A 25,794-nucleotide genomic window follows, 5' to 3' on the forward strand; every position below is an offset into this window, starting at 1 on the left:
TACACAGTTTATGTTTATTATTGTAACATTTTGTTTTGAACATCAAACACTGCACCAAAAAATGAGCCATTTATTTGAAGACATCTTTACCATGACTAAGATACTGTACTGTTCACAATTTCTGACAACTTAAAACCTATTAGTGACATTGCTGTCTAATAATCAAATACTTCATCACCTGAATATAATTATTAAAGGAACAATGTTTCCCCTTCCCTTTTTTTTTTTTAACCTTCAAACCAAACCAAAAAGATAGTTTCCACCTGGAAAAAATGGTAGGCTTAACCAGTTTTAAAGTGAATCTAGCATGCTCTAAAACATGGAGAAACAAGGCTCCCCAGAGTAAAGATGAGGATACTAGAAAAGCTAAACTCCCTGGAAGAAACTGTTCCTCTCCACTTGCAAAGGTAGAAAGTGCTTATGTTCTTCCTAACCGTTTCTTTTCCTGAAGGCCTGGCAACACCAGACAGGGCACCCACAGAAGGCTGTCCAGCCCACAGGAAAGGGGGCTGCTCGGGGCCAAAGCTCTTGCCACTCACTTAGCTCTTCCTGGGTTGTCCTCTCTGTAAGTTTTTAGCAGCTTTTGTTTTAGGACATCACATTAGTAGGTTTTTATTTCCTTTTCCAGCTGAAAACTGCAGATGTGTTGGACAGTGAAGCGAGGTACTGATGCTGGGGCTGTTAGCATGCTCCAAATCCACATGCGCTCCCCACACAGCCTGAGAGCGATGTCAACTTCCACAGAACATGCTTCAACACACGACAGCAAAGCGAACACTGATGTTAGACTGAACTATGAGGGAAAGGCAACTGACAGAATGACGTACTGAGCCCACCTGCCTGCACTGTCCCTGCGACACCACCCATCACTGAAGACGGTGTGAGGGCAATGCTCCACTCTCTATCCTAAGGGTTTGTGTGCAAACACACTCGAGGGCATCTCTCTTTCACAGAAAGAACAAATGTCATTTGTACCAAATGGCAATGGATTTTCAGCACAAAATTAATACTTCTAGAACACTACAGTGATAGTAATCATCTACTTTCAGCAAGGACTCCTTTAAACAAGGAAAAAGATTTACAATCATTAGCCTATGTACCCACTGGATCAACCTGCAGTGACAAAGTCTAGGGCTAATGGACACTGGGACAGAAGGACCACCCGCCCTCGACTTGGGCTGGGAGAGCCAGTTCCTAAGCTGGATCCTCTGAGAAGGCCCATGTGTCCAAAGAGCTGGACAAGGATGGGAAACAAACTAGGACAAGGATGGGAAACAAACTAGTCAGAAACGACTTAAAGGATAACCTAAAAAGGACTAGTGGATGTATGCTAAGATTTTCTGTACTGAACAGATGTAAGAGGTCCTACTAAGCTCAGGTGAAGCTCACAAAGCTCCTTCATTCCCTTAAATCAAAGGCGGTGAAAGGATGTACTGATGGCTCTAGGGGTAAGGCAGCCGTGTGACTGCTCTACTAGAATCTTAACTGGCCAGAACTTCATACAAACAACTTCAATTCCCTACTTCACAAAAATAAATAATTAAACAAGTAATCATTGTGAACTATTTAAGGGGAAGGTTCACACCAGAGAAAGTTTGTGCTGTCCTTTTGGGAGCATGCACCTTCAGGGCTTGCCCCTAGAACTGTTTTCAAGGTTTCAACATTGTCTGCATCCAACTGTACTACGAAAGTGGCTGAACTCTCCAATCTGGAAAAACCAAGCAACCCTGTTTCTTCAACTCTTTATCAGCAGTGTCTTAGGTAAAGCAAACTAAGTAAGAAAAGCTCATCCACACTGTAGAACTGAAAACAAAACCATTCTGTGTTGGGTCCTTATCTGCAGCATCCTTTCAGTTCAGGATCCTTTAAAAAGGGGACTGATCTGTGACCTTCTCAGGTCCCCGGAAGTCTCCTCTTTAACAGTTCTCTTGATGTTAGTGATACAGCTGAAAACGTTCAGTTGATCAAAAACTCTAGAGGGGCTTACAGCACAAGACCCTCCCCTTGTGCTATCTACTTAAGATTTGACATGAGCTCATTACAGCAAGACAGTAAACAAAGCTGTTTTTCTCTTAGTGAAAAAGCATGGATGTTCCCATGTCCCATTCTGTTTCATAAAGCAGCTTCTGACTGCTGAGCATACACGTGTCCCAGGCTGGTAAGAGTCAGACTAGTGGGCTGGAGATAACTGATGTTATGCTGGCTGCTCAATGACCCCTCTCTAGCATAGTTTCTACGGGCTTATTTACAGGGTCATGATTCCAAATGCCAAAGCCCATACTGCCGGTCAATGACTTACTGAGCTTCCTCAACAATGACAACTGAGCTTCCTCAACAAATCTGAAGCACAGAAATAGGAGACATCTGTTCCCAAAGATAGTACTGATAGGCCCACCTAAGCCAGACAATAGACAGAGGGTCAGAGAAAAGGGCTATTCCCAGAACCCAATACAACTGCGTATCAACAGACACATCTGTTGCTTTTCGTTTGCTTTAAACCCCAATCTCCCACCATTATTTCAGACTTGAATCCAATATAGACCTGTTCTTCTGGCTAGATCTAAGAATTAATTTAAAGGTTTCTCATTGTGAAGTAGTCACAGATGAGAAAATGGTGACTCAAGGGGATTTCCTTTCTGGAAGCCCACACTGGGACCACTGGGCTCAGTGGCTCTACTCCATGTGTCCTGGGGTCTGTCCAACTTTTCACACCAAGGAGCCACTTCTTCCTCAGTGTGCAAGGAATGGAGCCCAAAGGAGATGTGCACAAATGGCCATCATTAACTGGACTTTGGCAGTTGAGTGGGCCCTTACCTTTTGAAGCAAGCCCTGGTCATAGAAACAATCTCAATTGCCTAGTGGAAATGATAACACTTTACTTTGTGTACTGTGTTGGTCCATTCTATTTCAGATTCTGTCTTCTTCAAGTTATGCAGCTGAAGCCCTGTCCCATAGGCAGCCAGAGGGCAGCATCAAGGGCCCATATGTGGCAATGCACAGCTCTGTAACTCAGGAGTCCCTCGCTTCTCCTTCTGGGCTCCAGGCAGCAGTGTCTGGAAGGTGAAGGAGGACTGCAGTACCAGCTCCAGGCCCTGTTATGGAAAGCACGTGCCCAGCTGCTAGCCCTGGGTTCTCGTCTGCGAGAGGGCTGGTCACCTCCTCTACTGAAGGTGCGTGACTGTAGCCCCACTTTTGTCAGAGGTGCCACATGTCAGGCCAGGTCATCCAGGTCCACATCAGGGATTGGGTCTCGCCAGTAGCAGAAGGAGCTGAACTCTGGGCACAGAAAGGCAGAATTCTGTTCCTTATTGAGAAGGGGGAACACGTGTTCCACAAGCTCACTCAGTCGGTGGTACCTGGAAGGCATTGGGGAAGGAGACAGTCTGTGACTCCACAAAGAACAGACTGGGTTGTGAGGTAGGCTATTAGATACCCCACATAGGCAGGCTCAGTCAGGTCTTAGTCCTATCCCAGGACATTGACTTGCACACTTAAGAGAACCAGAAACACCTTAAATATTTACTTTGGGGGCAAAACACCCCAAAGGTATGTAGCTGTAATCTGCTGACACTGTCCCCAGCTGAGCCTTGGGTTGCAGGGCACTTGACTAAGAAGTGGCATACTTACGATGACTTGTTTCCTTTGGTCCTTTCTTGGATTAGTTCACCCTTGGGGTTCACAGTGAATATTCTACAGTCTGGAACTCCAACTTGTGTGTAAGCATAAACATCCTGCAGAGGAAAGGAGAGAGAAGTCACGAGAAGCTCCACTGGCTCCTTGTGAGCCAGAGACATTGCACCAACACAAGACTTTCTATGGAAAATACGTGGCAATAGGCACAGTGCAGTTTTGCCTCTGGAGATTGAACTTTGGACAAACCCAAAGTAAGGAGTGATGTCAAACCCAGACAGTGCCTCTAGAGAGTCAGAAAACTTGGGCAGCTGATAAGGAAGGCTACAGGGAACTCTGAGAACATGAGTCTGGGAGCAGTACCTTCAGCATAGCTGTGATGTGGTAGGCCTGCAGGACAGGAAGCACACTGGAAAAGGATGATAAAAGGAGCTCTGGCTCTGGGGTGAACCCAAAGACATGGCTTAGGACATATGAAAGAGCTGCCTGAGAACACAGAATTGAAGCTCCAGAAACAAAGGAGCTCCTTCCACATAAAAGTCTGGGGTAGATCTCTACTTGTTGGATCTCCTTAACTGCTGTGAGAATTTGGAACAGATCAAGTGAGAACACACTGAGTAAAACAACCACTTCATGTGAAATGGCTTTAGAATCATGGGAAATACGTCCTGATCCACCACCACCTCACCCCAATATTGCTTACATCAGAAGGTAGCAGGCACCCAGGAGACACTTACATTGGGACGGTTTCCAAAGGCAGCATAGAAGGGTTGCTTGGATGGAGCGAACAGGTTCTTAATGTCATTGAGACATTCAATTTTAAACTTCTCTGGTTTCTTTTCTATTACTTCCCTGAGGGATAAATACATACTATAAGCACCAAATTTAAATAGCACATATTTCTCTAAAGATATCAGTACTCAAAGCCACCCACTTTGAGGCTTTGGAACTGGTACCCTGTTTCTCCTTCTTTTCCAGTCTTTGTCGTGCACTCGAGTTAAACCTCCTCAGTGGGTGGAAACCCTATACGACTTGTCTGTCCTCACATGCTCCATCTTGCCCTGGCCCCTATGTACACTGAGGTGGGAATCCAGGGTGACTGCAGGACAAGTACCTGTGGAAGGCGGAGAACAAGCTGCTGGGGGACAGCATCAGAGGGCCCCGGGGTAAGATTGTGCCCTTGTCATTGACCCAATGCAGGTAGCCACGAGTCATGTCAGCCATGCCAATGGCACGCGCAGAACAGTATAAAAACTTGTAGCCATTCCTAAAAAAAACAACAAGAAGAAAACACCATATCCTATTTAGCTTATATATTTTGGTTAAAGGAAAAAAAACAAAACTAAAAATCTTTTCATAGATCCAAATCATGTTCCTCTCATTTAATGTGAAAGCCAAATTCTTGAACTCAGGAAGAAATTACTTGGGATTTAGATTTCATTCCTCTATGGGGAAAAAAACATTGATGGAGGTCCATGCAACTAATGATCGTGACAAGTTTAAAAGTACTGAACTAATACATGTAGCACCAAGTCCACGAGAGCAAGATCCAGGTCAAAAAATCCTGGCCCACCTTTAAAGGATCTGATATAAAGGAAAGACATGAGAGATCTTCACAAGAACAATCTGCAGGATGTAAATTACTCTGTTACATATAGAACAAAATTACACCTGGGTAACTGACATCCATCATTTCCTATCATGGCATTCTCCACTAATGCTGAAGACAGTGCTACACATTTTCAAATGAATGCAGCTCCTAGGTGTGAGGATCCCAACAAAGGATCCTGTGGTTTTCCTTTGAATGTTCTGAAAGAACTGCATGGGCAGTCAACTGTTCTCCATGTATGCATAAAATTTAAAAATGCCCAGTGAATAAACCAAAAATAAAAATCAGCTTGTGTTCAGTACTAACTATAAAAAAGTAGTTATAGGGGCTGGGAATATGGCCTAGTGGCAAGAATGCTTGCCTAGCATACACGAAGCCCTGGGTTCGATTCCTCAGCACCACATATACTGGAAAAGCCAGAAGTGGTGCTGTGGCTCAAGTGGTAGAGCGCTAGCTTTGAGCAAAAAGAAGCCAGGGACAGTGCTCAAGCCCTGAGTTCAAGCCCCAGGACTAGCAAAAAAAAAAATAGTTATAGTTAGAACTAAAAAAACTACTATCTCTATAGTAAGTGTACCTAAATCTCAAGATTATGAGACTTAGCAGATAATACAGGTAAAGCCTGTAACACAATGCTAGGCACACACCTCATGCTGTTAACAATACGGAGCAGTAATGTCTGGACTTAACAAACACACAATTGATGTGGACTGATGATTTACAGTTTTTCTCGGTGGTATTGGGGTTTGAAGTCTGAGCGTCTGCCAAGCTTTGTTTTTGCTTCAGTTTGTTTTTCAGATAAGGGTCTCTTGCTTTTGCCTGTTGCTGGTCTTAGACTACAATCCTATTTCTGCTTCTTTATTTTGTTTTGGTTTTGGTTTTGGTTTTTTGCCAGTCCTGGGGCTTGGACTCAGGGCCTGAGCAGTGTCCCTGGCTTCCTTTTGTTTAAGGCTAGCACTCTACCACTTGAGCCACAGCGCCACTTCCGGCTTTTTCTATATATGTGGTGCTGAGGAATCGAACCCAGGGCTTCATATATATGAGACGAGCACTGTACCACTAGGCCACATTCCCAGCCCCCCCTATTTCTGCTTCTTAAGAAGTAGTTGGTATTACATATTTGGGCCAGCATATCTTTGTTAACATTTTACTCAAGCTGGCTTCAAACATCAGTTCTACCTTCTCTGTCTCCCAAGTGGCTAGGACTACAGCCATCATTCCCAGCCTGACTTATGGCATTTTTCTATGGTTTATGATCAAAATGAAACAGTCTCACTAGAGCAAGATGACATGGGGAAAGGATACCTACTCATTGATAGAGTGGTAGAGCTTAGCTATGCCCTGATGAGTCCAGTCTTTACCCAGCTGTGGGAGAATCTGTCCCAAAGCATCAGACCTGAGAAGAAAGTAGAAACAGGAAAAGGTACCAGGTATCAAACATACAAAGCTAAGCATTTGACATTTGTTGAATATCATTTGTGAATAAACACTGGGTGGAAAAGCAATCAAGGGTACTCTACAAAGCCTATCTCATCATGTCTTCATGTACAGGGTACAGGTAATTGCCAAGCCCTGAGAGCACATAACACACTAAGGTATTTCTAGAATAGAGTTACTCAAAAGCCAGATGTTGATTTTTTTTTTTTTTTTTTGGCCAGTCCTGGGCCTTGGACTCAGGGCCTGAGCACTGTCCCTGGCTTCTTCCCGCTCAAGGCTAGCACTCTGCCACTTGAGCCACAGCGCTGCTTCTGGCCGTTTTCTGATTATGTGGTGCTGGGGAATCGAACCCAGGGCCTCGTGTATCCGAGGCAGGCACTCTTGCCACTAGGCCATATCCCCAGCCCTGAGATGTTGATTTTTATAGACAGTTTACAACTGTATATTCTCATTTTTTGTCCCTAATCTCAACATTTTCTTTGAACAATATAATCTGAAGAACAAATAATTCCTTCCCAGTTATTCTTTGTGTTCCGTTTGCATGACCCACCCATTTCCTTGGTTCATGAGATGACAGTGTCTGCACTACTTTTAGGATATTATGGTTTAAAAAACATTCCCACTCTGGCTGAGAGCTAAATATCTATGTCCCTCAACTCCCTCCCCTCGGTGCACTATCTCTACCTAGGTGCCATCTGTAGTGGGTTCATTCTTACTTGGTAATTGTCCCATCAATATCGGAAATGATGATCTTGTCATTCCAGTTCCACAGGTAAATGGTCCCTGCACAGCGGCAGGTACCTTGATACTGGGTTGTAATACTAAACACAACGTCATTGGGGCCATCATGGAGCTTCAGTTTTGCCTTTAGTAAAAAGCATAAGAACAAAGAAAACCAGCTGAAGACATACAGTTTGGACCAATCTACTTCAAATTTTACAAAATAAACAGTGTTTGAAGAGTCCCACAAATTCAAGGCAGGCAGTTTTCTTTGGCATTGGCACTTAAGCCGATGAGAATGCTCATGGACATCCTGAAGAAGCCACTGCTTGAGCAGTGTTTTGGGCTCCCATGATCTTAGTTCTAATCCCCTATAAAACAGCTCTGTCCACAACCTCCTGCTGAGCTCAGGAAAGCCATTTCATACTGAAAACAGGTCAAAATAAGAGAAGGTTAAAAACAAGAAAGGGAAATTGTGTTTAAAAAGTTATTTCTCTGTTGTTTTGACTCCCAAGGGTCAGTTCTGGCTTAACTGTAAAATTTACCAGGGAAGCCAGGCACTGGTAGCTTATGCCTATCACCCTATCTACTCAGGATGGCTGAGACCAAAGATGGCAGTTTAAAGACAGCCCTGGCAGAAAGATCTGCAAGACTGCGTCTTCAACTAACTATCAAAAAGCTGGGCTAGAGGTCTAACTCAAGAGGTAGGTCATTAGCTGTGAGCAAGAAAGCCAAAAGAAAAGAAAAATGGCCTGGAATCAGGAACTGGGGGAAAAAAAAACTTATTAGTTTCAAAATCCATGTTCAGGTTGCCAGAATGGCTGGAATGAACCGTGGGGGACTAGGGTTGGCACTGTAGATGAGCATTTACATGACCCAACACCATGTACTCTGTGTGCAGTTGAGACAGGGAATTATTTACAATAAAGCCTACTGGATCCACAGGGATCAAATGAGACTCACAATTTGGTCTGAGGATAGTCGGAGAGACTTCTTATATGAAGTCATGCTGCTATGGCTCAGGGTCTCTGTGGGGAGAGTATCCACTTTGATTGTTTCTTCCAGCTCCTGTGATCCCTCGTCACTGGATGTGTCATCCTCAGCCGGCCTATTCAACATCAAAGCAGTTACTAAGGGACAACAGGGAGCCAAGCGTCGTGGCTCATGTAGGTTTAGAATTGTAATGCTCAGATCTTATTTCTTCCTGAATACTATAGCTAGGATTACAGGCATGAGTCACCAGTGTGTGGCAATAGGTTTTTAATTTAGGATCAAATAAAAAAAGAAGTGGCACATGCTAATAATCCACATTGAGAGAATGAGACAGGAGGATTCTAAGTTTAAGGCCAGCTTGTGCTACATGTAAGACCTTGTCTAAATAGAAAATAACAAAAACCAACCATCCAACAAAAAAGAAAAAAGAAAAAGAGCAATAAAGGCATCCTTACCCTTTCTAGGATAGAAGCGTTGGTTCTTCTATAATCCTCCCATATCCTGTTTCTTATGCCCTAACCATGCATATCCTTAACCACCTCTTCTTCATGTCCTTATTGCCATGTAGCTAGTTATTCTGGTCTTGACTTGTTATGTTCTACTTTAATCAGATGTATACCATTCTTGTTGACAAAGGTGTTTCAATTAGTACAAATTAAATAAAATATTCTATGTCAATTTTCCTGGAGAATAATATCGGATTTGAACTCAGAGGCTTGCATTTGTTAGGCAGGGGCTGTATCATTTGAACCATGCCTCTAGGCCCACCTATGATGATTTTTTTAAAAGCCAGTCAAGTTTCATTTCATATATTTTTCACATTAAGGTAAAGGCATTCTTAATTTTTACTTAGGGCAGACCAATATTAAAGTCTTTCTTGGATTGATATAAAACATAGCTCAATTCTCTTTCAAGAGCGATTCTATTTTATTTGAAATCATTTTTTCACTATTTAGAATCCTGCCAAGTACTTGTCTTGCATATCTGACCTTGCGTAAGCTGGTGTGGATGGAATCATACTAATGAGGAGAATTAGAGGTAGCTTTACAAAGTGTGCTCACTCATTTCACCATGCTCATCTCTATCAAGCAGCCTTGCCACCAGCTGGCGAGTAGAACTTTGCAGAAAATTGCTCTGAAAGCTGGCTGGGCCCAAAGGAATAAGCGAACAGTCCAAGGTTTCCAAATGACTTGAACGTTTAAAAAAAAAGATTAAGGTATATAATAAAGTTATTTTAAAAGGTAAATAGAGCTGTTTGTATTTGACAAAATTAAGATCAAAGCTGTTAAGAATTTTCCTCAGAATTGAAATAAACCACTTATCCATACTACTATGAACAATTAAATTGCATTAAAATAATCTACCTTTGAGGGGGAAGAAGATACATTTGGGCTTGGACTACTGAAAGAAAGTTAGCAAGCAGAAAGAGAACTAAAGCAGAGGGCAAATTATAATGGGCATTGAATTAACAACTCATCTTTGGGCCAGCCAACTCTTCAGATTCCTTTCCATGTCTCCCTTTGGCATCTGATAGGAAGCATGGGCACTAGGGACAACAATCCTTAACACATCTAGGGTCCCGTCCCCAAGTCCCATCTTCCTGCCACCACTTCCATGGCTCAGTGATGGGGGCTAGTTATTTATAAAGTAGTGATGCATGTATTTACTAGTAATTTTTTTTTAACAAAAGCAGTTGTCATGTGAGTGGCACTAATAAGCTACTTCATGTCCATATGATACAAGAGAAAGATGTTTGCAACTAAAAATTAAACAAAAAATTCAAGATCAGCCCAAGTGCTCTGTGCCAAGGTTAGGGCCTCACCTGGCACTGGCTGGCTCCTTAGGATCTGATTGCAGCTCACTGGTTGGCGGCATCTCAGATTTTCCCTCCTTGGCTGCTGGCAGCTAAAAAAGAAGATGATGATGATAATGGCAATATGCAATGTTTTCCCTACAGATAAGCCAAACTTAGCAGCTGCCCTCTCTAGGAAAAATAAAACCTTCTGAACTCACAAAGACTTAAAAACACACTGTCTACTTTGACCCAAAGGGTACAGTAGCAACTTGAGACAGAAGTGTTGTCATGCAGAAAACTATCCCCACAAATCTAGTTAAGACATTTTAGAAGAGCACGATTTCAGTTATAAAATATAGTACAACTGACCTAACATGGGAAAGGCCTTGGCAGAGACACCGAAACACAACCGAAGTGATCAATGTTGTCTGCTCCTTCTGGGAGTCACCCAGCATCCACACAAGGGCAGGAAGAAGCAGGAGACCACAATGATGTGGACATGAGCTTGGCTCAGGCTGGACCAATCTGATATGTGGAACTCCCAGAGTCCTCTTTTTCACAAGGCTTGAATCTACTTGATCTACTTAATGTTCTCTAGATAAGCCTCATCTACTGACTCTTCGTTAAAAGAGCAGATTTCAGTTATTTGCATGTGGAATTGTGGAGAACTATAAACTTTTGATTTTATCTGAAAGGTAAGGCAAGGAAGAGGAAAGAGCATAGGCTCTAAGGTCAAGACTCAAGGTCAGCCCCAGCTCCATCCCTCACCAGTTATGTGACTTCATGAAGCTCTATTACTTCTTTGTTCCCAAGCTTCATTACTGTAAAATAGCAATTCAAATATCTTTGGGGCTGAGCTGAAGAAAGTTGAGATAATATATGAAACCACCTAGAACATGCAGTAATTACTTCAATGCTGTCACTTCAAAATAACACCACATAGAAGATAGCAGATACAGGCTGAACTGATCGCCACCCTGAGGCATGTCTATGTCAGGTGCTTTCTCTGCTATATTTCTATTCTAATAAAGTTTCCTGTCATTAAAAAAATAAAACATTACCATACAGTCCACTTTCTTGTACGTGGCCAACAAGTTGCTTGAATGAATGATTCAGTTATGTTTGGTCCATAGAAAGGTTTATAGGTAGGTCTGTTTGTTACCTGCTTGGTCATGCTTTCTCTCTTACGCCAAAACCACCAGCGACCAGATTTCTTTGGCATCTTGTCTTTGACCCAGGACTCAAGAGTAGCCTGGAAATCAACCAACTTGGGTCAGTATGGGTTGTAAAGTACTCAATTCTTTACCTCCCAACTCTGATAGCGTTTCCAATAACTATAAGAGGACAATATCCTGCTTTGGTGGCAGCGAAGGTCATGGCAGTTCTTTGGTGTAAGCCTGGTAGTCAATCTAGATAGGTCCTTTAGGGGTAGGCAGATGATGTCTTCTTGGTAGACAAATTACACATCACAAGGTTTGGGGTTCTACTTGGAAGATGTAAGCCACAATTGGATCCAACTACATTGATGTCATGCTCCTGTCATAACTACAACAATTTTCTTGCTGCTTCTGCTCATATTAATGAGAAGATAACCTTTTTTCATTCATTCTATTTTTCAGTTATAATTAGTAAAAAATCTTTCAGCTTTTCTATGGTGCTGGTATCAAGTCCAAGGCCTCATGCATGTTAGGCATGTTAGGCTCAGTGGTAGCACTGAGCATCCTCCTAGCCTAAACCTTGGACTTGTTATACACCACCTGAAACTGGTATAGATATTTAATTAAAGAGAATGCGAAGAGTTTCAGCCCAGCTAGTAGACTAGATTTTTGGTATGGGACAATTTAAATAAGTATGTACAGTGAGTAGGAGTCTTTACATTAAACACTGAACTCAGATAAAACACTGGAGAGCACCCATCTAAGAAAAATCAAGTACTATATTCTTTCTCAGGGCCTGGGTGCTGCCCTTGAGCTTTTTCGCTCAAGGCTAGTGCTCTACCTTTCAAGAAGGCCTCAAATGTGAATCACTCACCTTAGGCAAACTCTTCTGGAATACTTGCAAACTAAGGATCATGGGAGCAGCCAAAGCCCAGTTATAGTAACTGTGAGAAACAAAAATTATTCAAAATCATTACACAAAGATAGGTAGGAGAGAAGTGAAGCAGGGTTGGGGAGGGTGTGAAGGAGTACAGAAAATGTAGAAATAACTATCTCATTGTTTATTCTTTTCAATAAAAAGATGACCAAGCTGAGTGCTGGTGGCTCGCACTTGTAATCCTGGCTAAGGAGGCTGAGATCTGAGGATCACAGATGGAAGCAGCCCAGGGAAGAAAGTCTATGAGACTCTTGTCTCCAAGTAACCACCAAAAAGCCCTTGAAGTGGAGTTGTGGCTCAAGTGGTAGAGCACTAGCCTTAAGCAAAAAAAAAAAAAAAAAAAAAAAAAAAAAAAAAAGCTCAGAAATAGTGTGTAGGCCCTGAGTTCAAGTCCTAGAACTGGTTTAAAAAAATAACAACCTAATTTTTGTCTTGAAAACTCTCTGCTTCAAGCCAAACCTCTCTGATTATAGAAGCATAAACAGACTAATAGCATTCCAATGTCTTATTAAGTAAGTTGAGGCTTTATTTTCACTTAAAGCCATTCAGCATTGGCTCCTTTACATGAGATGACAAATTTTTATAGCTAAAAACAGCACCTTGCTAAAAAAAAAATCCCTTCAACATTTACCGGTTATATATCCGTATCACGAGGTTAGGATTGTCTATAAGTCCCGGGTTTTCTGCAAATTCATGATAAGTAATGATATGCTCCATAAATTTTTCTGCAATATAAAATAGTGATGATCAATTTGGTTAGAGATAATTACAATATCCTACATCGCTAGACTTGTAGGCTGAGAGATGGCTCAAGTGGCAGAGCATTTGCCTAGCAAGCACAAGGTCCTGAGTTCAAACCTCAGCACTGAAAAACGTAGACTAAATTGCTCACCACCACCCCTACCCCCTAGTGGTAATGGGGTTTGAATTCTGGGTTCTGCCCTTACTAATTGCTATCACTTGAGCCACCTCTGTGCCCTAAAAGTCCTTTTTAAACAAACAAAAACAAAACCCTAACATTTTTATATCGATCAAGGCAAAATATCATACCCTTTTCCTCCCTCTAAGGACCAGAAAGAAAACTACTTTTTTTATCATCTCCTTTTCCCTGTAGTTAAAATAAGAAAAGCAAACTCTAAGAGAAGAAAGGGATATGCTAGAGACTTTCAAGAAAATAGATCATAGATATGGCTAGAGAGAGAGAAGTGAAGGTGGATAATTATACATTAATAACTAAGTTCATTTTCATGAGGGGAAATTTACAGAGAATTCTGAACTGGGGAACATCTATGTAGATCTATGTAGATCTATGTAGGTACAGCCAATGTGCATACACAACCAAAAGACAATTATAATTATTGGCATTAAAAAGAGAAATGTACAATTTTTTTCTGAGTCTTGAATAAATAAATCTTAAGATCTGCAAGTGCAAATGAAAACTTCGCATGAACTTTTTTTTTTGCCAGTCCTGGGGCTTGAACTCAGGGCCTGAGCACTGTCCCTGGCTTCTTCTTTTTTTTTTTTTTTTTTTTTTTTTGCCAGTCCTGGGCCTTGGACTCAGGGCCTGGGCACTGTCCCTGGCTTCTTCCCGCTCAAGGCTAGCACTCTGCCACTTGAGCCACAGCGCCGCTTCTGGCCGCTTTCTGTATATGTGGTGCTGGGGAATCGAACCTAGGGCCTCGTGTATCCGAGGCAGGCACTCTTGCCACTAGGCTATATCCCCAGCCCCTGTCCCTGGCTTCTTTATGTGCATGGCTAGCACTCTTCCACTTGAGCCACAGAGCTACTTCTGGCTTTTTCTATATATGTGGTGCTGAGGAATCAAACCCAGGGCTTCATGTATATGAGGCAAGCGCTACTACCAGGCCATATTCCCAGCCCCTGCATGAACTTTTATACATGTTCTTAAATCTGCACTGTATTTGATCCAGGTTAACAAATAAATTTTGCACAAGAATAATTCTCCTAGGTAACATCTACATATATGTATGTATATAATTTACCTTGTCATTACAAGAGTGAAATATGTATTTGATTTAAATTTCTATCCTTTCTCATAAAACACTTGAGGGAATAAAGATGTATAAAAAGAATCTAGCCTAATTTTGTTCCTAGAAAGAGCCAACGGCCCAAATACTCTCCTTTTTTGGCCACAGTGGAGACTGAACTCAGAGCCTCATGTATACTAGGCAAGTGCTGTACCACACTCTTCATTTGTTATAAAACATAAATCAAACTCTTGGTTGTGGTGGTAGTGCATTCCTGTAATTATAGTATCAAGGAGCTTGTGTCATAAGGATCTTGAATTCAAGGCCTGAGATTCTTATAAAATAAGAAACCAAACCAAGTAAGACATAAAGCAAACGAATGGAATAATGAGATGAAGAAAGAGGCATAATATCCAGTAGTCCTAAAGGGCAAAGTTCAGGAAAACAGTTCTGGGGCTCAGGCCACCCAGTCTGACAAATCATGCGTTTAGTTCCTTTAAAGGCAAGAGAAGATACAGGATGATGTGAAAATGATGGTAGCAGTTATGAAAAGAAAAGCTTTTCTCAGGGGAAAATCAATCACTGGCCATCAGCCAAAATAAGAAATGATTAAACGTTTAGTTTAGAATGAAGGTAAAGCTAAAAAGACTGAGGAACATGAGACTCACCCACACATGGGTGCTCCATTACACCTATAGCTGTCTGACCACCTCTGCTGAGATCTTTCCTTATTCTGCTGCAAGTTTTTAGTTACCTTGTGTTAACTCTCAAGCCGACACAGAAAGTACTCCTAAGCTTTTTGCTAGAAAGACCACTGCTGAGTCAGTGTATAATCATTTACTACCACTTAGGAACCTGAGCATCAGGTCTAAGCCCAGTAATTTCCAGGAAAGCAGCTGGTCCCAGGCCCACAAATGTTCCAACAACTTTGCAGATGAAAAGATCAATGTGGTGTAGTCTGACCTGACTGCTTAGCCAACAGGCCAGCAGATTTTAATTTTTTCATTTGGAATCAGAGCCTTTAAAGTACTGTCCTCACCAAAATGGGGTCTACAAGTCTAACATTATAGGAAGATTACTGCTCTTATGTGGCTGTCAGGCAAGAACTTACAACACCCTGAACTGGGTAAAGGCAGGTGTTAAGTCACATGATAACCAAGCTGCCCTGAAGTGAACATGGCATGACTGCCCAGCATACCTTTAGAAATTTCTCCGTTTTCACTGAGGCCCCCACAAAGGGAAAGGGTGACATCCGGCAAGTCCATGGCAGAGTCTGAGAGGCATTCGGTGCCGCTGTCTGCAGCAGCGCTGCCGACAGACTGAGGCGACTGGGAGCCAGAGAGTGTGTCAGACTCAGGCCACTGACGAGAGCCTGGGTCTGCTTCACTGCAGCAGGGACAAGAAAAGGTTGAAAAAGATCTGTTTTATTACAAACATATATCTAGCTTCCTACACGACATACTGGGGTGCTCAAAGCAAACATCATATGTCTAGTTAGACCTAACTTTTTAAAAGATAACATTTAGAATCAAATCATAAGCAACATTAGCAAGAAACTAAATTGTGTTTCTGAAGAATTAACTGTGAATATATATAGTAAATCGATCACAAAATCACTACACTCATAATAATACAAACATTTAAATGTGGTCTTTCTGGTATTAATGAAAGGAATACAAGTTTTAAGCATTTATTTATAATTCCATGATAAAAATGACAGGTAGTTAAGAAAAATCTGACATTTAGAAACCTTTTGATCCTAATTTCCTAGAAAAAACAATGGTACTATATACATCCCACACAAAATTACTGTAGTCTAAGGCTGTACTCTTTAAAAATAAGGCTTTGCTAAATTTATCTATACAAACAAAAAAAACCTAAGGAAACCCTCAAAAGACTATATCCATCTAGAAAACTAAAGGTCAGAACTAAGGGCCAGAACTAAAGATGAGGTTATTCAGTACTTTTCTTTTGCTAGGTAAGAAATAGAAGTTCTAGAAGGTGACCATAATGGACACCTTCTGTCATGGAACATAATAAATCTGAGAGAAAAAGAACAAGAAAATGGCATGCTATGTTTTTAGTCACTATGTTTATTATTCTGCACCTCTAAGTAAGTATTGAATTTGAGAAACTGCCCCAGAACTTTTTCTATAAGCTAATATTAAAAAAAAATTACTGGGGTGTTGAACTTAGGGCCTCACGTGATCTATATTCTCCAAACTATTGTTTTTTTAATGTTTGGGTTAAAAAAAAATGAGATCTAGTGAAATTAATGTGCCCTTCTGAAAACAAACTCAATGTTGAATAACAGATGTCAGACAGCAAAGTTTAGATCTGTTTTAAGCAGAAAACAGCCTCAAAAACTATTTTTTTTAACGTGTAAACTAATGAGAAGCTTGGGTTTATGGATTTTTCTCTTAATATCAATGCATTCTTACACCCCCAAATTGAGTATCATGGGTTGAGAGTATGTTCTCACTGAAATGGCAAAAAGCCAATCCTGTTGGTTAATGATAATGCAGAAAACCTGTGTCTAAGTGGAGTTAGGGAAGAAGGGTGGGTGGTGAAACAGGAGAAGGTGGCTACATGTTCTCTTAATACCCATAGGTGCTATTTTTACTACACACATGGGTGGCTCCTTCTGTAGTTGGGTGTGGGATTGAGCGAGAGCTGGGTACATGCTGCACCCTTCCAGCAAGGTCTTGGTTACTTTCACTGGATAATGAACTCCAAGGCCCCGAGGATAGCAGAGCTCAAAATAGAAGGGACATGTATGCAGGCCTGCCACCAAGGAAGGGACTGGAATGATCTCCCAAGAGCAAAAAAATAAACTTTGATTGTGCTAATTCACTGTGATGTTGAGCTTTACCAGTTATAGCAGCTGGTGTCTCCAAGCCAGTAGCAATATCTGAACATATGAGGCATGCCATCTGACTCAGCATGATACCAAATCCACTGGATTGACAGGACTTGTACTCAAATTTAGCTGTAATACTGGCAATTTAATAGGGAAGGGTACAACAAAACATATGCTTGCACATTAAGAGTCCATCTTTATGACAGTGTCTCAGGAAATAATTAGTTGTGAGTTACAACCTAGTAAAGGGAAATAACTCTAGCCAATTAAATTAAACTATGATAGATTATACAAAGGTCCTATCATCTGACACTTTCTCCACTTTTTTTTGGCCAGTCCTGGGGCTTGGGACTAAGGGCCTGAGCACTGCCCCTGGCTTCTTTTTACTCAAGGCTAGCACTCTACTACTTGAGCCACAGTGCCACCTCTGGCTTTTTGTATATATGTGGTGCTGAGGAATTAAACCCAAGGCCTCATGTATGGCGAGGCAAGCATTGTACCACTAGGCCATATTCCCAGCCCCACTTTCTTCATTTTTTAAAAAGAGAATTTAAGAAATATACTATAGGGCTGGAAATTTGGCTTAGTGGTAGAGTGTTTGTCTAGTATGCACAAAGCCCTGGGTTCGATTCCTCAGTACCATATAAACAGAAAAAGCCAGAAGGGGCATTATGCCTCAAGTGCTAGCCTTGAGCAAAAGAAGCTCAGAGATGGTGCCCAGAGATACCTGAGTTCAAGCCCCAGGACTGGCGAAAAGAAAAACATCTACTATAGGAATGCCAATGTAAATAAATAACCAAGGACTGGGAAGTTGATTAAAACAGCTTACATTTTAATTTTCCTACTAGAAGAAAATAAGCAGTTTCAGTTTCTCATCAAAAACCCCTTATTATTTCAAATGAAGTATGTAGACACTTGAGATAAATTTAGGGGACAGGCAGACCTAAGAAAAAAATTTAAGAAGCTCCCCTAAATACTACAAACTACTGTGTCAAGTCTTAGTATGAATAACTATTTGAAGTCACTGCACTAAAAACATTTGTGATTTTTGTAAATCCTGAAGCAATAACCCAATTTAGCTAAAAAGCAATCATCTTACACCTTTTTCCAAGACGAAATAGTTTGGGTATTTTGGAGCTGTTCACCCAATACAGAAAGCACACAGTACCTTTTAGGGAAATAGAGAGCTGCAACTTCAGGTTCCAGAGCCTTTAAGTCCTCAAGGTAAATATCATCAGGTCCCTGGTGCTGGCTTCTCTTGTGGACACCTATTTTTATAGGAAAAACATAACAGAAGTAAACAATTCTGTTGTTTTTCATTTATAATTCTGGAAAAAAATAAATGTTTCCAAATAGGATATACCATGATTTGAATAAGTTTTATATTTAAAAGGTGTCACTGTTTATCTTGTTGATTACCATCCAAACCAGTGAAAGAGGTTGTGTTCAATAATAATTTTAGCACCTAATTTATATTTAATGATGAAAGTTTAAAAAAATTAAAGATAGGATAAACAGGACCAAACTTGGGACTACTTGCATACACTTTCCATTACAGGTATTACCAGGCACAAGTGGCTATTGAGCACTTAAACTGTCACTTGTCTGAAGTATGTTAATGCATTAAAAGGTTTATCTAGCTGGTTCCAGTGCAAAGCCAGCCCAAGTAGGAAAGTCTTTGAGGCTCTTACTGCCAATTAACCACCAGAAAACCAGAAGTAGCGCTGTGGCTCCAGTAGTAGAGTGTTAGCCTTGAGCTAAAGAGCTCAGGGACAGTGCCCAGGCCCAGAGTTCAAGCCTCACAAATGACAAAAAAAAAAGTTTATCTGAACTTTAAAAGTTATAATCTAAAATATACATTTTAAAATGTAAGAAAGTATAAAAACATGATTTTCCATAATTTTTATTTCAATTTTATATTAATGAATCTATTAATATTGCATATTAAAATTCTAGTATTTTAGGTTTTATTTACTGCTTTGGGTAGACTATAGCTTAATAAACCCAAACACAATGTTACTCTTCTAAAGTAGCCATTAGAAGATTCAACATTTCATAGACAGAAAATGTATTTCTGTTGGACAATGGTATTAAATGGTAATTTCCAGTTAAGAAAGTAGGGGGACTTCATTTTACAAAACAATTAGATGTACCTGGAATTGAATGAATTCTACCAGAGAGGGTAGTAAGGAGAGAGGTGTGGAGGTGTGTGAGAGGGAAAGACAAGGGAGGAAGAGATGAGGGAGGTTGGGGAGAATCCTTTTAAAATAAACTGATGAAAGGAAGTGATAAATTAAAAGTACACTTATCACACTTGAGGAACTGTAAATCACAATTCTTCAAGATGATAATGGTACTACTGTTGTATTTATTAATTCATTAGAACTGATTCATATGCTTTCTCAATAAATACTACATAGACCTCCTAAGTGATAGTCAGGAGATAGTAGTGAGGAAATTAAGCATCCTACTCCAGTGGAAGTTGAAAGAGTAAATGTGAAGAGACAGTACATAAGTAATCATAACAAAATGAAGACAGGGTCCTGATTAATACAAATATAAAGGTAGCAATCTCATCTATAACACTGAAATAATTTCATCCAAAATCCAAGTACTTTACGACTAATTAAACAATTACTACCTTTCTTCTTTGATGGTGAGTCTACTTTAGTTGCTGGCTTGGGTTCTGAGGGAGCCTCTGCTAAGGATGGCCTGGAAAGGTGGTCTGCATCTAACATAGATGAAATCTGAGGTGTCTCAAGAGGAGGCTGGAGAAGTTCTACAGCAGAACTTGTATCACTCATCTGTTTACACAAAGCTCTGGGTTTGGGTTTCACTATGGTACACACAGTTTCTTCCACATTAGCATCCTTCTCAACTTCTCTCATGAGACTGTCCTCACTGGGAATTACCCGAAAATGGGTATTTTCTGAAGGTGTAATTGTAGCTGTCCAAGGATGATAGTCATATCTTTCTCTTTTGGTGACCTACAAAAGTTGAATTGTTTAAAAATTAACTGATTTCAAAAGATATTGATTGTGACACTTAAATTAGTAAACATATTGATTTCATTAGCCTATTTTAAGTGAAACAGTTCCTAGTTGATAAAAAGTAACAATTCCCATTTGTTCAATGATAGGATATAATTGTTCTACTATGAAGATTTAAATATTAGAGACTAGAAATATGACAATTTTTAGATATCAAGAGATAGGAAATGTTCACTTTGAGGGAAATTGTACACATAAAATTTAACATGGCTCTGTTAAAACAAAGTAGGAAGTCCAAACTTGATTAAAACAACATAAGCAGCTCATATGTCTTAACTAAATTAAAAAGAGAATATAAACATTTTCTTCCTTTCAAAAATATTATCTTTCTAGTTTTTTCTTCTTCCATAATGGCAAAAAAATCCTTCATATAATTTATTTAAAAATACAGTGTGGTGGGGCTGGGGATATAGCCTAGTGGCAAGAGCGCTTGCCTCGTATACATGAAGCCCTGGGTTCGATTCCCCAGCACCACATATACAGAAAATGGCCAGAAGTGGCGCTGTGGATCAAGTGGCAGAGTGCTAGCCTTGAGCAAAAAACAAGCCAGGGACAGTGCTCAGGCCCTGAGTCCAAGGCCCAGGACTGGCAAAAAAAATAAAAAATAAAAAATAAAAAAAAAATACAGTGTGGTAAGTTTCTTTCTGGTGGCTGCAGAATTTCCTTGAAGAAATTAGCAATCAACATTACTTGCTAACTGGAAACAAAAAGCACTGTTGTGTTGCTTCTGTTAAAAATACATATTGCAAACATTTATAACTTTATTTCATTTCAGTACCACAGGAGGGCACTATGGTACTAGTCTGTGAACTCATTTAGAACCTGCTTCTTTTACTTAGGGATGTGAGAGTTCACTGGTCATAATCAGATGCACCCACAGTACAGTGTAAACCTAATACCTTAGTGGACTCTGGAAACCCGCCCCACGTCCATTCCATGTGTGACTCAGATCTGAGCAGACTCTCAGCGGGTTTCACTTCCAATTCGGAATCACTCTTAGGACATACAGCCTGGGAATAGGTGCTGCAAACACAAGTACAAAGAAGAGCAAAGCCTTCAGTTTTGTGAGCGTGAGAGAGAAACGGGAATAAAATATATACATGCTACTGAAGGGAACACATTATTTCCTCCATTCGAGGATTTTAGTAAGACAAATAACTAGTGTTTAACTGAGGACCTACTAGGTCCTCAGTAAATACTATTATATCCATTCTTCCACTTACTTCTCTCTGGATGTTGATGAAAAAAGCATTTTTACAAGGGAAGAAATGTACAAAAGGTAGCTTAAATTAACAGCTATCTGGTCCCATGTTTAATACCCAGTACCAAAAACTAGACAAAGAGGCAGCTAATACATGAAGATTTGGGAACCGAACAAACATGACCACATGTTTTTTCACGGTCATAGCCAACAGTTGCCACTAATTGGAATTCCAACTGGCTGGAATTTTAGCATAGTAGATGAGCAAAGTCTGTGCTGGCTATAACAGACTTACAACCTGACAACAATGTTAGAGGTCAGATCAAATTTAGAAATAAAACTATTAAGAGAAACAATTCATATTCATGTTAAAACATCAGCAAACACTCTGATGTTCTACTATACAAGACATGAGTATTGTTGCTATTGAATAACAGAAAATTTATTGAACATGTCCTTCCTCTTCCTCTTAAGAAAATAGAATTTTCAAAGATTTTACCTCTCTAATGGGGACCAATCTCCATCAGATAAGGGGTAGTGATCCCCAGAATGGAAGAGGGAAGGCTCTTTATATTCTTCTTCCTTTAAGGAAGCATTTGCAGATCCTCTGTGAAAGGAAAAACCCAAAGTCAGAAACAACAACATTTAGTCAGCTTTATAATACTCCACAAATCTGACAAATTGCCTGAACACAGTCTGTACCTGCTAAAACACGGGAATAATCATATATATGTTAGCAGAGAGATCAGTAACTTGACCTGTAGTCAAGACTGGTATTTACAGCTGCTCATGTTCATTGTCACTGTGCACAAAGCACTTCAACCCATGCATGTTGTTACATTATGTCTTCAAGTTTGCCATCCTTGAACAAGTCAGTATTTCAATTGCTAACAGAAATTGCAACCACCAAAATCTACTAAACTTCGCACCTAATATCTGCCAATATCGTTGTAAGTTGTACTTTAGTCAGTAGAAAGCTAGAGTAAAATCCTGACTTACATAAGATAAATTTAATCTATAATTGGTATTAAGAGATAAATGGGGTTTTTACTAGGTACCATGACCAAAGATCATTTATGATAACAATACATTTATCAGCAACCTTAGCACAGTATTATTCTCAGTGAATTTCAGTGTGGCTAATAACCTTTGCATTTGGACAAGAAACAGTTTTCATAAAATGTACACTTCCTAAAAGGCATCTGCTGTATCAGAATATAGGAGCACAAAGGCAGGACGCCCATAAGCTCCAGGCCACCATAAATACTTGCACATACCACAAAAGAATTTGCATCTGCGAGGTCCTAGAAGCCAGTTACTGATCAGGAGAGGAAGAATGTAACCTCTAAGCAAAAGATGCACTCCATGACAAGTCTCAGGCTTTGTGACTTAGTTCCTAGGTTTAACTTTCAAACCCATTTTTGTGGTTGAGAGGCAAAGATTGAAGTTTCTTTCTGTCTGGATTTGTCCCTTTATTTTGTTATTGCTGTGTATCTGAACTATTTTCATCAGTGGCATGGAAATGTTGTTTTGCATATTTTAGACTTGTTTCAAAAATGGTAATATTTTGTATATTTGCACTTAAAATTGTGACAGGATACCTTCCAACTTAAAAAGTCCTTTTCATTCCCAGAAGGATACTGTTAAACAATTTTCATACACACACACACACACACACACACACACACACACACACACACACACACTGATCCTGAGAAATGTTTCCATGCTAGATTCAACCCCCAAGTCTAGTCTATCTTTAAGGAGGCAGAGAAACTCGCTAGGTACAGTGCAAACAAAGCCCTGGGTGGTTTAAAATACTGATCTCCACAAATGGCTTTCTTCTGTGACTGCAATGGCTTTTAGAGAATGATTCCCACCAGGCACTGGTGGCTCATCCCTGTAATCCTAGCTTCTTAGGAGGTTGAGATCTAAAGATTGTGGTTTGAAGCCAGCTGGGGAAGGAAAAGTCCATGAGACTTTTACTCCAATAAACTACTCAAAAACCAAAGAGGTTTCTTGATGCATGGGAGGTTGGCAATAGAGGCAAAGTGGAAATCATTCGTATGTGAGGACCTTGATTGTAATGTAATATTGCCAACGATGAATTCAGGTTGTTTCTGGCACAAGTTTCTCTTTTTTATGCTGGTATTCTCACTGCCACACTTTTGGAAACCTGTATTACACCTTAAATCTATCAATAAATGATAGTTTTCTAAAAAACAAAACAAAACAAAAAACCAAAGAGGTGGCTGTGGCTCAAAGTAGTAGAGCAATAGCCTTGAGCAAAAGAGCTCAGGGACAGCACCCAGGCACTTAAGAGTTCAAGACCCCTGACCAAAAAAAAAAAAAAAATGGGGGGGGGGGCTGGGGATATGGCCTAGTGGCAAGAGTGCTTGCCTCGTATACATGAGGCCCTGGTTCGATTCCCCAGCACCACATATATAGAAAACAGACAGAAGTGGCTCTGTGGCTCAAGTGGCAGAGTGCTAGCCTTAAGCAAAAAGAAGCCAGGAACAGTGCTCAGGCTCTGAGTCCAAGCCCAGGACTGGCCAAAAAACAACAACAACAAAAAACACAAAAAACATTCCCTCTTCCATTTGTCTTCTTCAAGAAACATCACTCTTAGCACTTGTCTAGAATGCAATAAACCCTTGGTCACATTTCCACTCCTGGGCGGGGGAGAGGGGTGGACATCAGATACTCAACTGCAAAAGACCCCCTTTCCAATCAAGGATTGAAGTGTGTGTGCGTGTGCGTGCACACGTGTGTCTAAGGATTAAACCAAGGGTATTGCACATTCAACTGTTCTACCATGAGCTACATCCTAACTCTTCTCTCACATATTAATATGCTATTTAGTTTGTTGCTAATGACTTTAAGTACCTTCCACAAATCTGGATGGGGAGCTAAAAGTGTGTGTGTGTGTGTGTGTGTGTGTGTGTGTGTGTGTGTGTGTGTGTGTATGTGTGTGTATGGTATGACAGTTTGGTCAATGAAAGACTTAACTGAATGTGGTTCCTAAGATTTAGCTAAACCTAGTGGTGGAGTAATGATTGTAATGTTTCAGTGCAATGCATCATTCACATTAGTGGTGATGGTGATATATTAAATGTTAGTTGTATAAAAGAACATCAGGTACAATTATGTATAATACATAATACCTGACAATAAGCAGCTGTTGTTGGTTTATATAAATCTTTATATAGGTCTTACATAGTTTATATAGCTCTTATATACATATGGTTTATATAGTTTATATAGATTCTGTCTGTGGTTTTGAGATAGCATCTTGCTATAGCCCAGTCTGGCCTTGAATTCTCAGTATTCCTATTTCAGTTTCCTAAGTGGTGGGATTATAAACATGTGCCACCATGCCCAGCTCACATACATTTCAGGAAAGAACTCTTTCAAGTGACAAGATCTGCAACTCATTACTGGCCCACAGAAAAAACAATTTCCAAGTTCCTGAAAAATATACTTCCCTACGTCTGGTGTAAGATACTTGCTTACTAAGCAAACAAGGTGTTAGCTTAGAGAAAAAAAGCTGGCAACCATCTGAAACTGTCAACCAAATCAGTACCCTAACAGATTTGGTTGATGCAGGCTTTCATACAATTTGGGAAAGTAAAATATGTACTAGTATTTCTGCAATGTACTGACTTACACTATCCATTTACAAAATGCCCTTACAATAACAACTCTTGTACACTCAGCAGAGGACTTTATGCATGAGTTAAAAAAATTCTAATTTCTTACGTTAAAACTAGATTGTTCAAAAATTCCAATCTATATTAGTAAGAGGCATGTATCAACAAAACTTTAGGGGCAAAACGATTAATGCTATTTAGTGGATCTTGAAAGCACTTTAAGGAATAAGGCACTTAAGGGTGCATGCTAATCCAAAAAAGATTTAGGTATTTGAAATTTGTCTAGAAACATTTCTTGTCTACCTATATATTTTACTATATATAAGATAGAACACTGAAAGGAATTGCTTTAATCAAGTGGAGGAAGGTTTGAAAGGTTTACTCTCCTAGGGAAGGATAAATAACCTCTGAGACTGAAAATAGGAAAAAGACAGGGAAAAATCTGGTACTTTCTATGGTAGTCTAAAATCCTTTGATAATTGATACACACACACACACACACACGCACGCACACAAACTGAGTTTATAAAATTAACTCTGTCACTGTGCAGAGCCATTGTGGTTCCCCCATAACTGGGATAATAGGAGCTCACAAAGACACTCAGCTATTGGTTGAGGTGGAGTGTCAAACTTTTATCCTTGGGATGGCCTCAAATTGTGATCTTGGATCTCCATCTCTCAAGTAGCAAAGATTAAAGGCTTGAACCACCACTTCCTGATCCAACTAATATTAGTGGTAGAACATTATTGATTTATTCAGGATTTTAAAG

General features: G+C 40.2%; 1 protein-coding gene across 5 annotated transcripts in view; it reads right to left on the minus strand.

The window, feature by feature from the left end:
* The window catches only part of Lpin2 (lipin 2), a 105,711-nt gene continuing 79,917 nt past the window's right edge, over positions 1-25,794 (minus strand). For all 5 annotated transcript variants that reach the window (XM_048363671.1, XM_048363672.1, XM_048363673.1 and 2 more), the window contains exons 5-20: positions 21,874-21,981; positions 21,073-21,196; positions 19,765-20,110; positions 18,292-18,391; positions 15,462-15,649; positions 12,907-13,000; positions 12,213-12,282; positions 11,344-11,433; positions 10,209-10,291; positions 8,357-8,501; positions 7,390-7,538; positions 6,546-6,632; positions 4,745-4,897; positions 4,368-4,482; positions 3,628-3,731; positions 1-3,356 (exon numbers count right to left, since the gene is read on the minus strand). In XM_048363671.1, coding sequence (XP_048219628.1) covers positions 3,212-3,356; positions 3,628-3,731; positions 4,368-4,482; positions 4,745-4,897; positions 6,546-6,632; positions 7,390-7,538; positions 8,357-8,501; positions 10,209-10,291; positions 11,344-11,433; positions 12,213-12,282; positions 12,907-13,000; positions 15,462-15,649; positions 18,292-18,391; positions 19,765-20,110; positions 21,073-21,196; positions 21,874-21,981 — 2,101 coding nt within the window. In that variant the 3' untranslated portion in view covers positions 1-3,211. The remainder of the gene's footprint in view (positions 3,357-3,627; positions 3,732-4,367; positions 4,483-4,744; positions 4,898-6,545; positions 6,633-7,389; positions 7,539-8,356; positions 8,502-10,208; positions 10,292-11,343; positions 11,434-12,212; positions 12,283-12,906; positions 13,001-15,461; positions 15,650-18,291; positions 18,392-19,764; positions 20,111-21,072; positions 21,197-21,873; positions 21,982-25,794) is intronic.

This window comes from Perognathus longimembris, chromosome 15 (genome assembly GCF_023159225.1).
Source record: "Perognathus longimembris pacificus isolate PPM17 chromosome 15, ASM2315922v1, whole genome shotgun sequence".
NCBI lineage: Eukaryota > Metazoa > Chordata > Mammalia > Rodentia > Heteromyidae > Perognathus > Perognathus longimembris.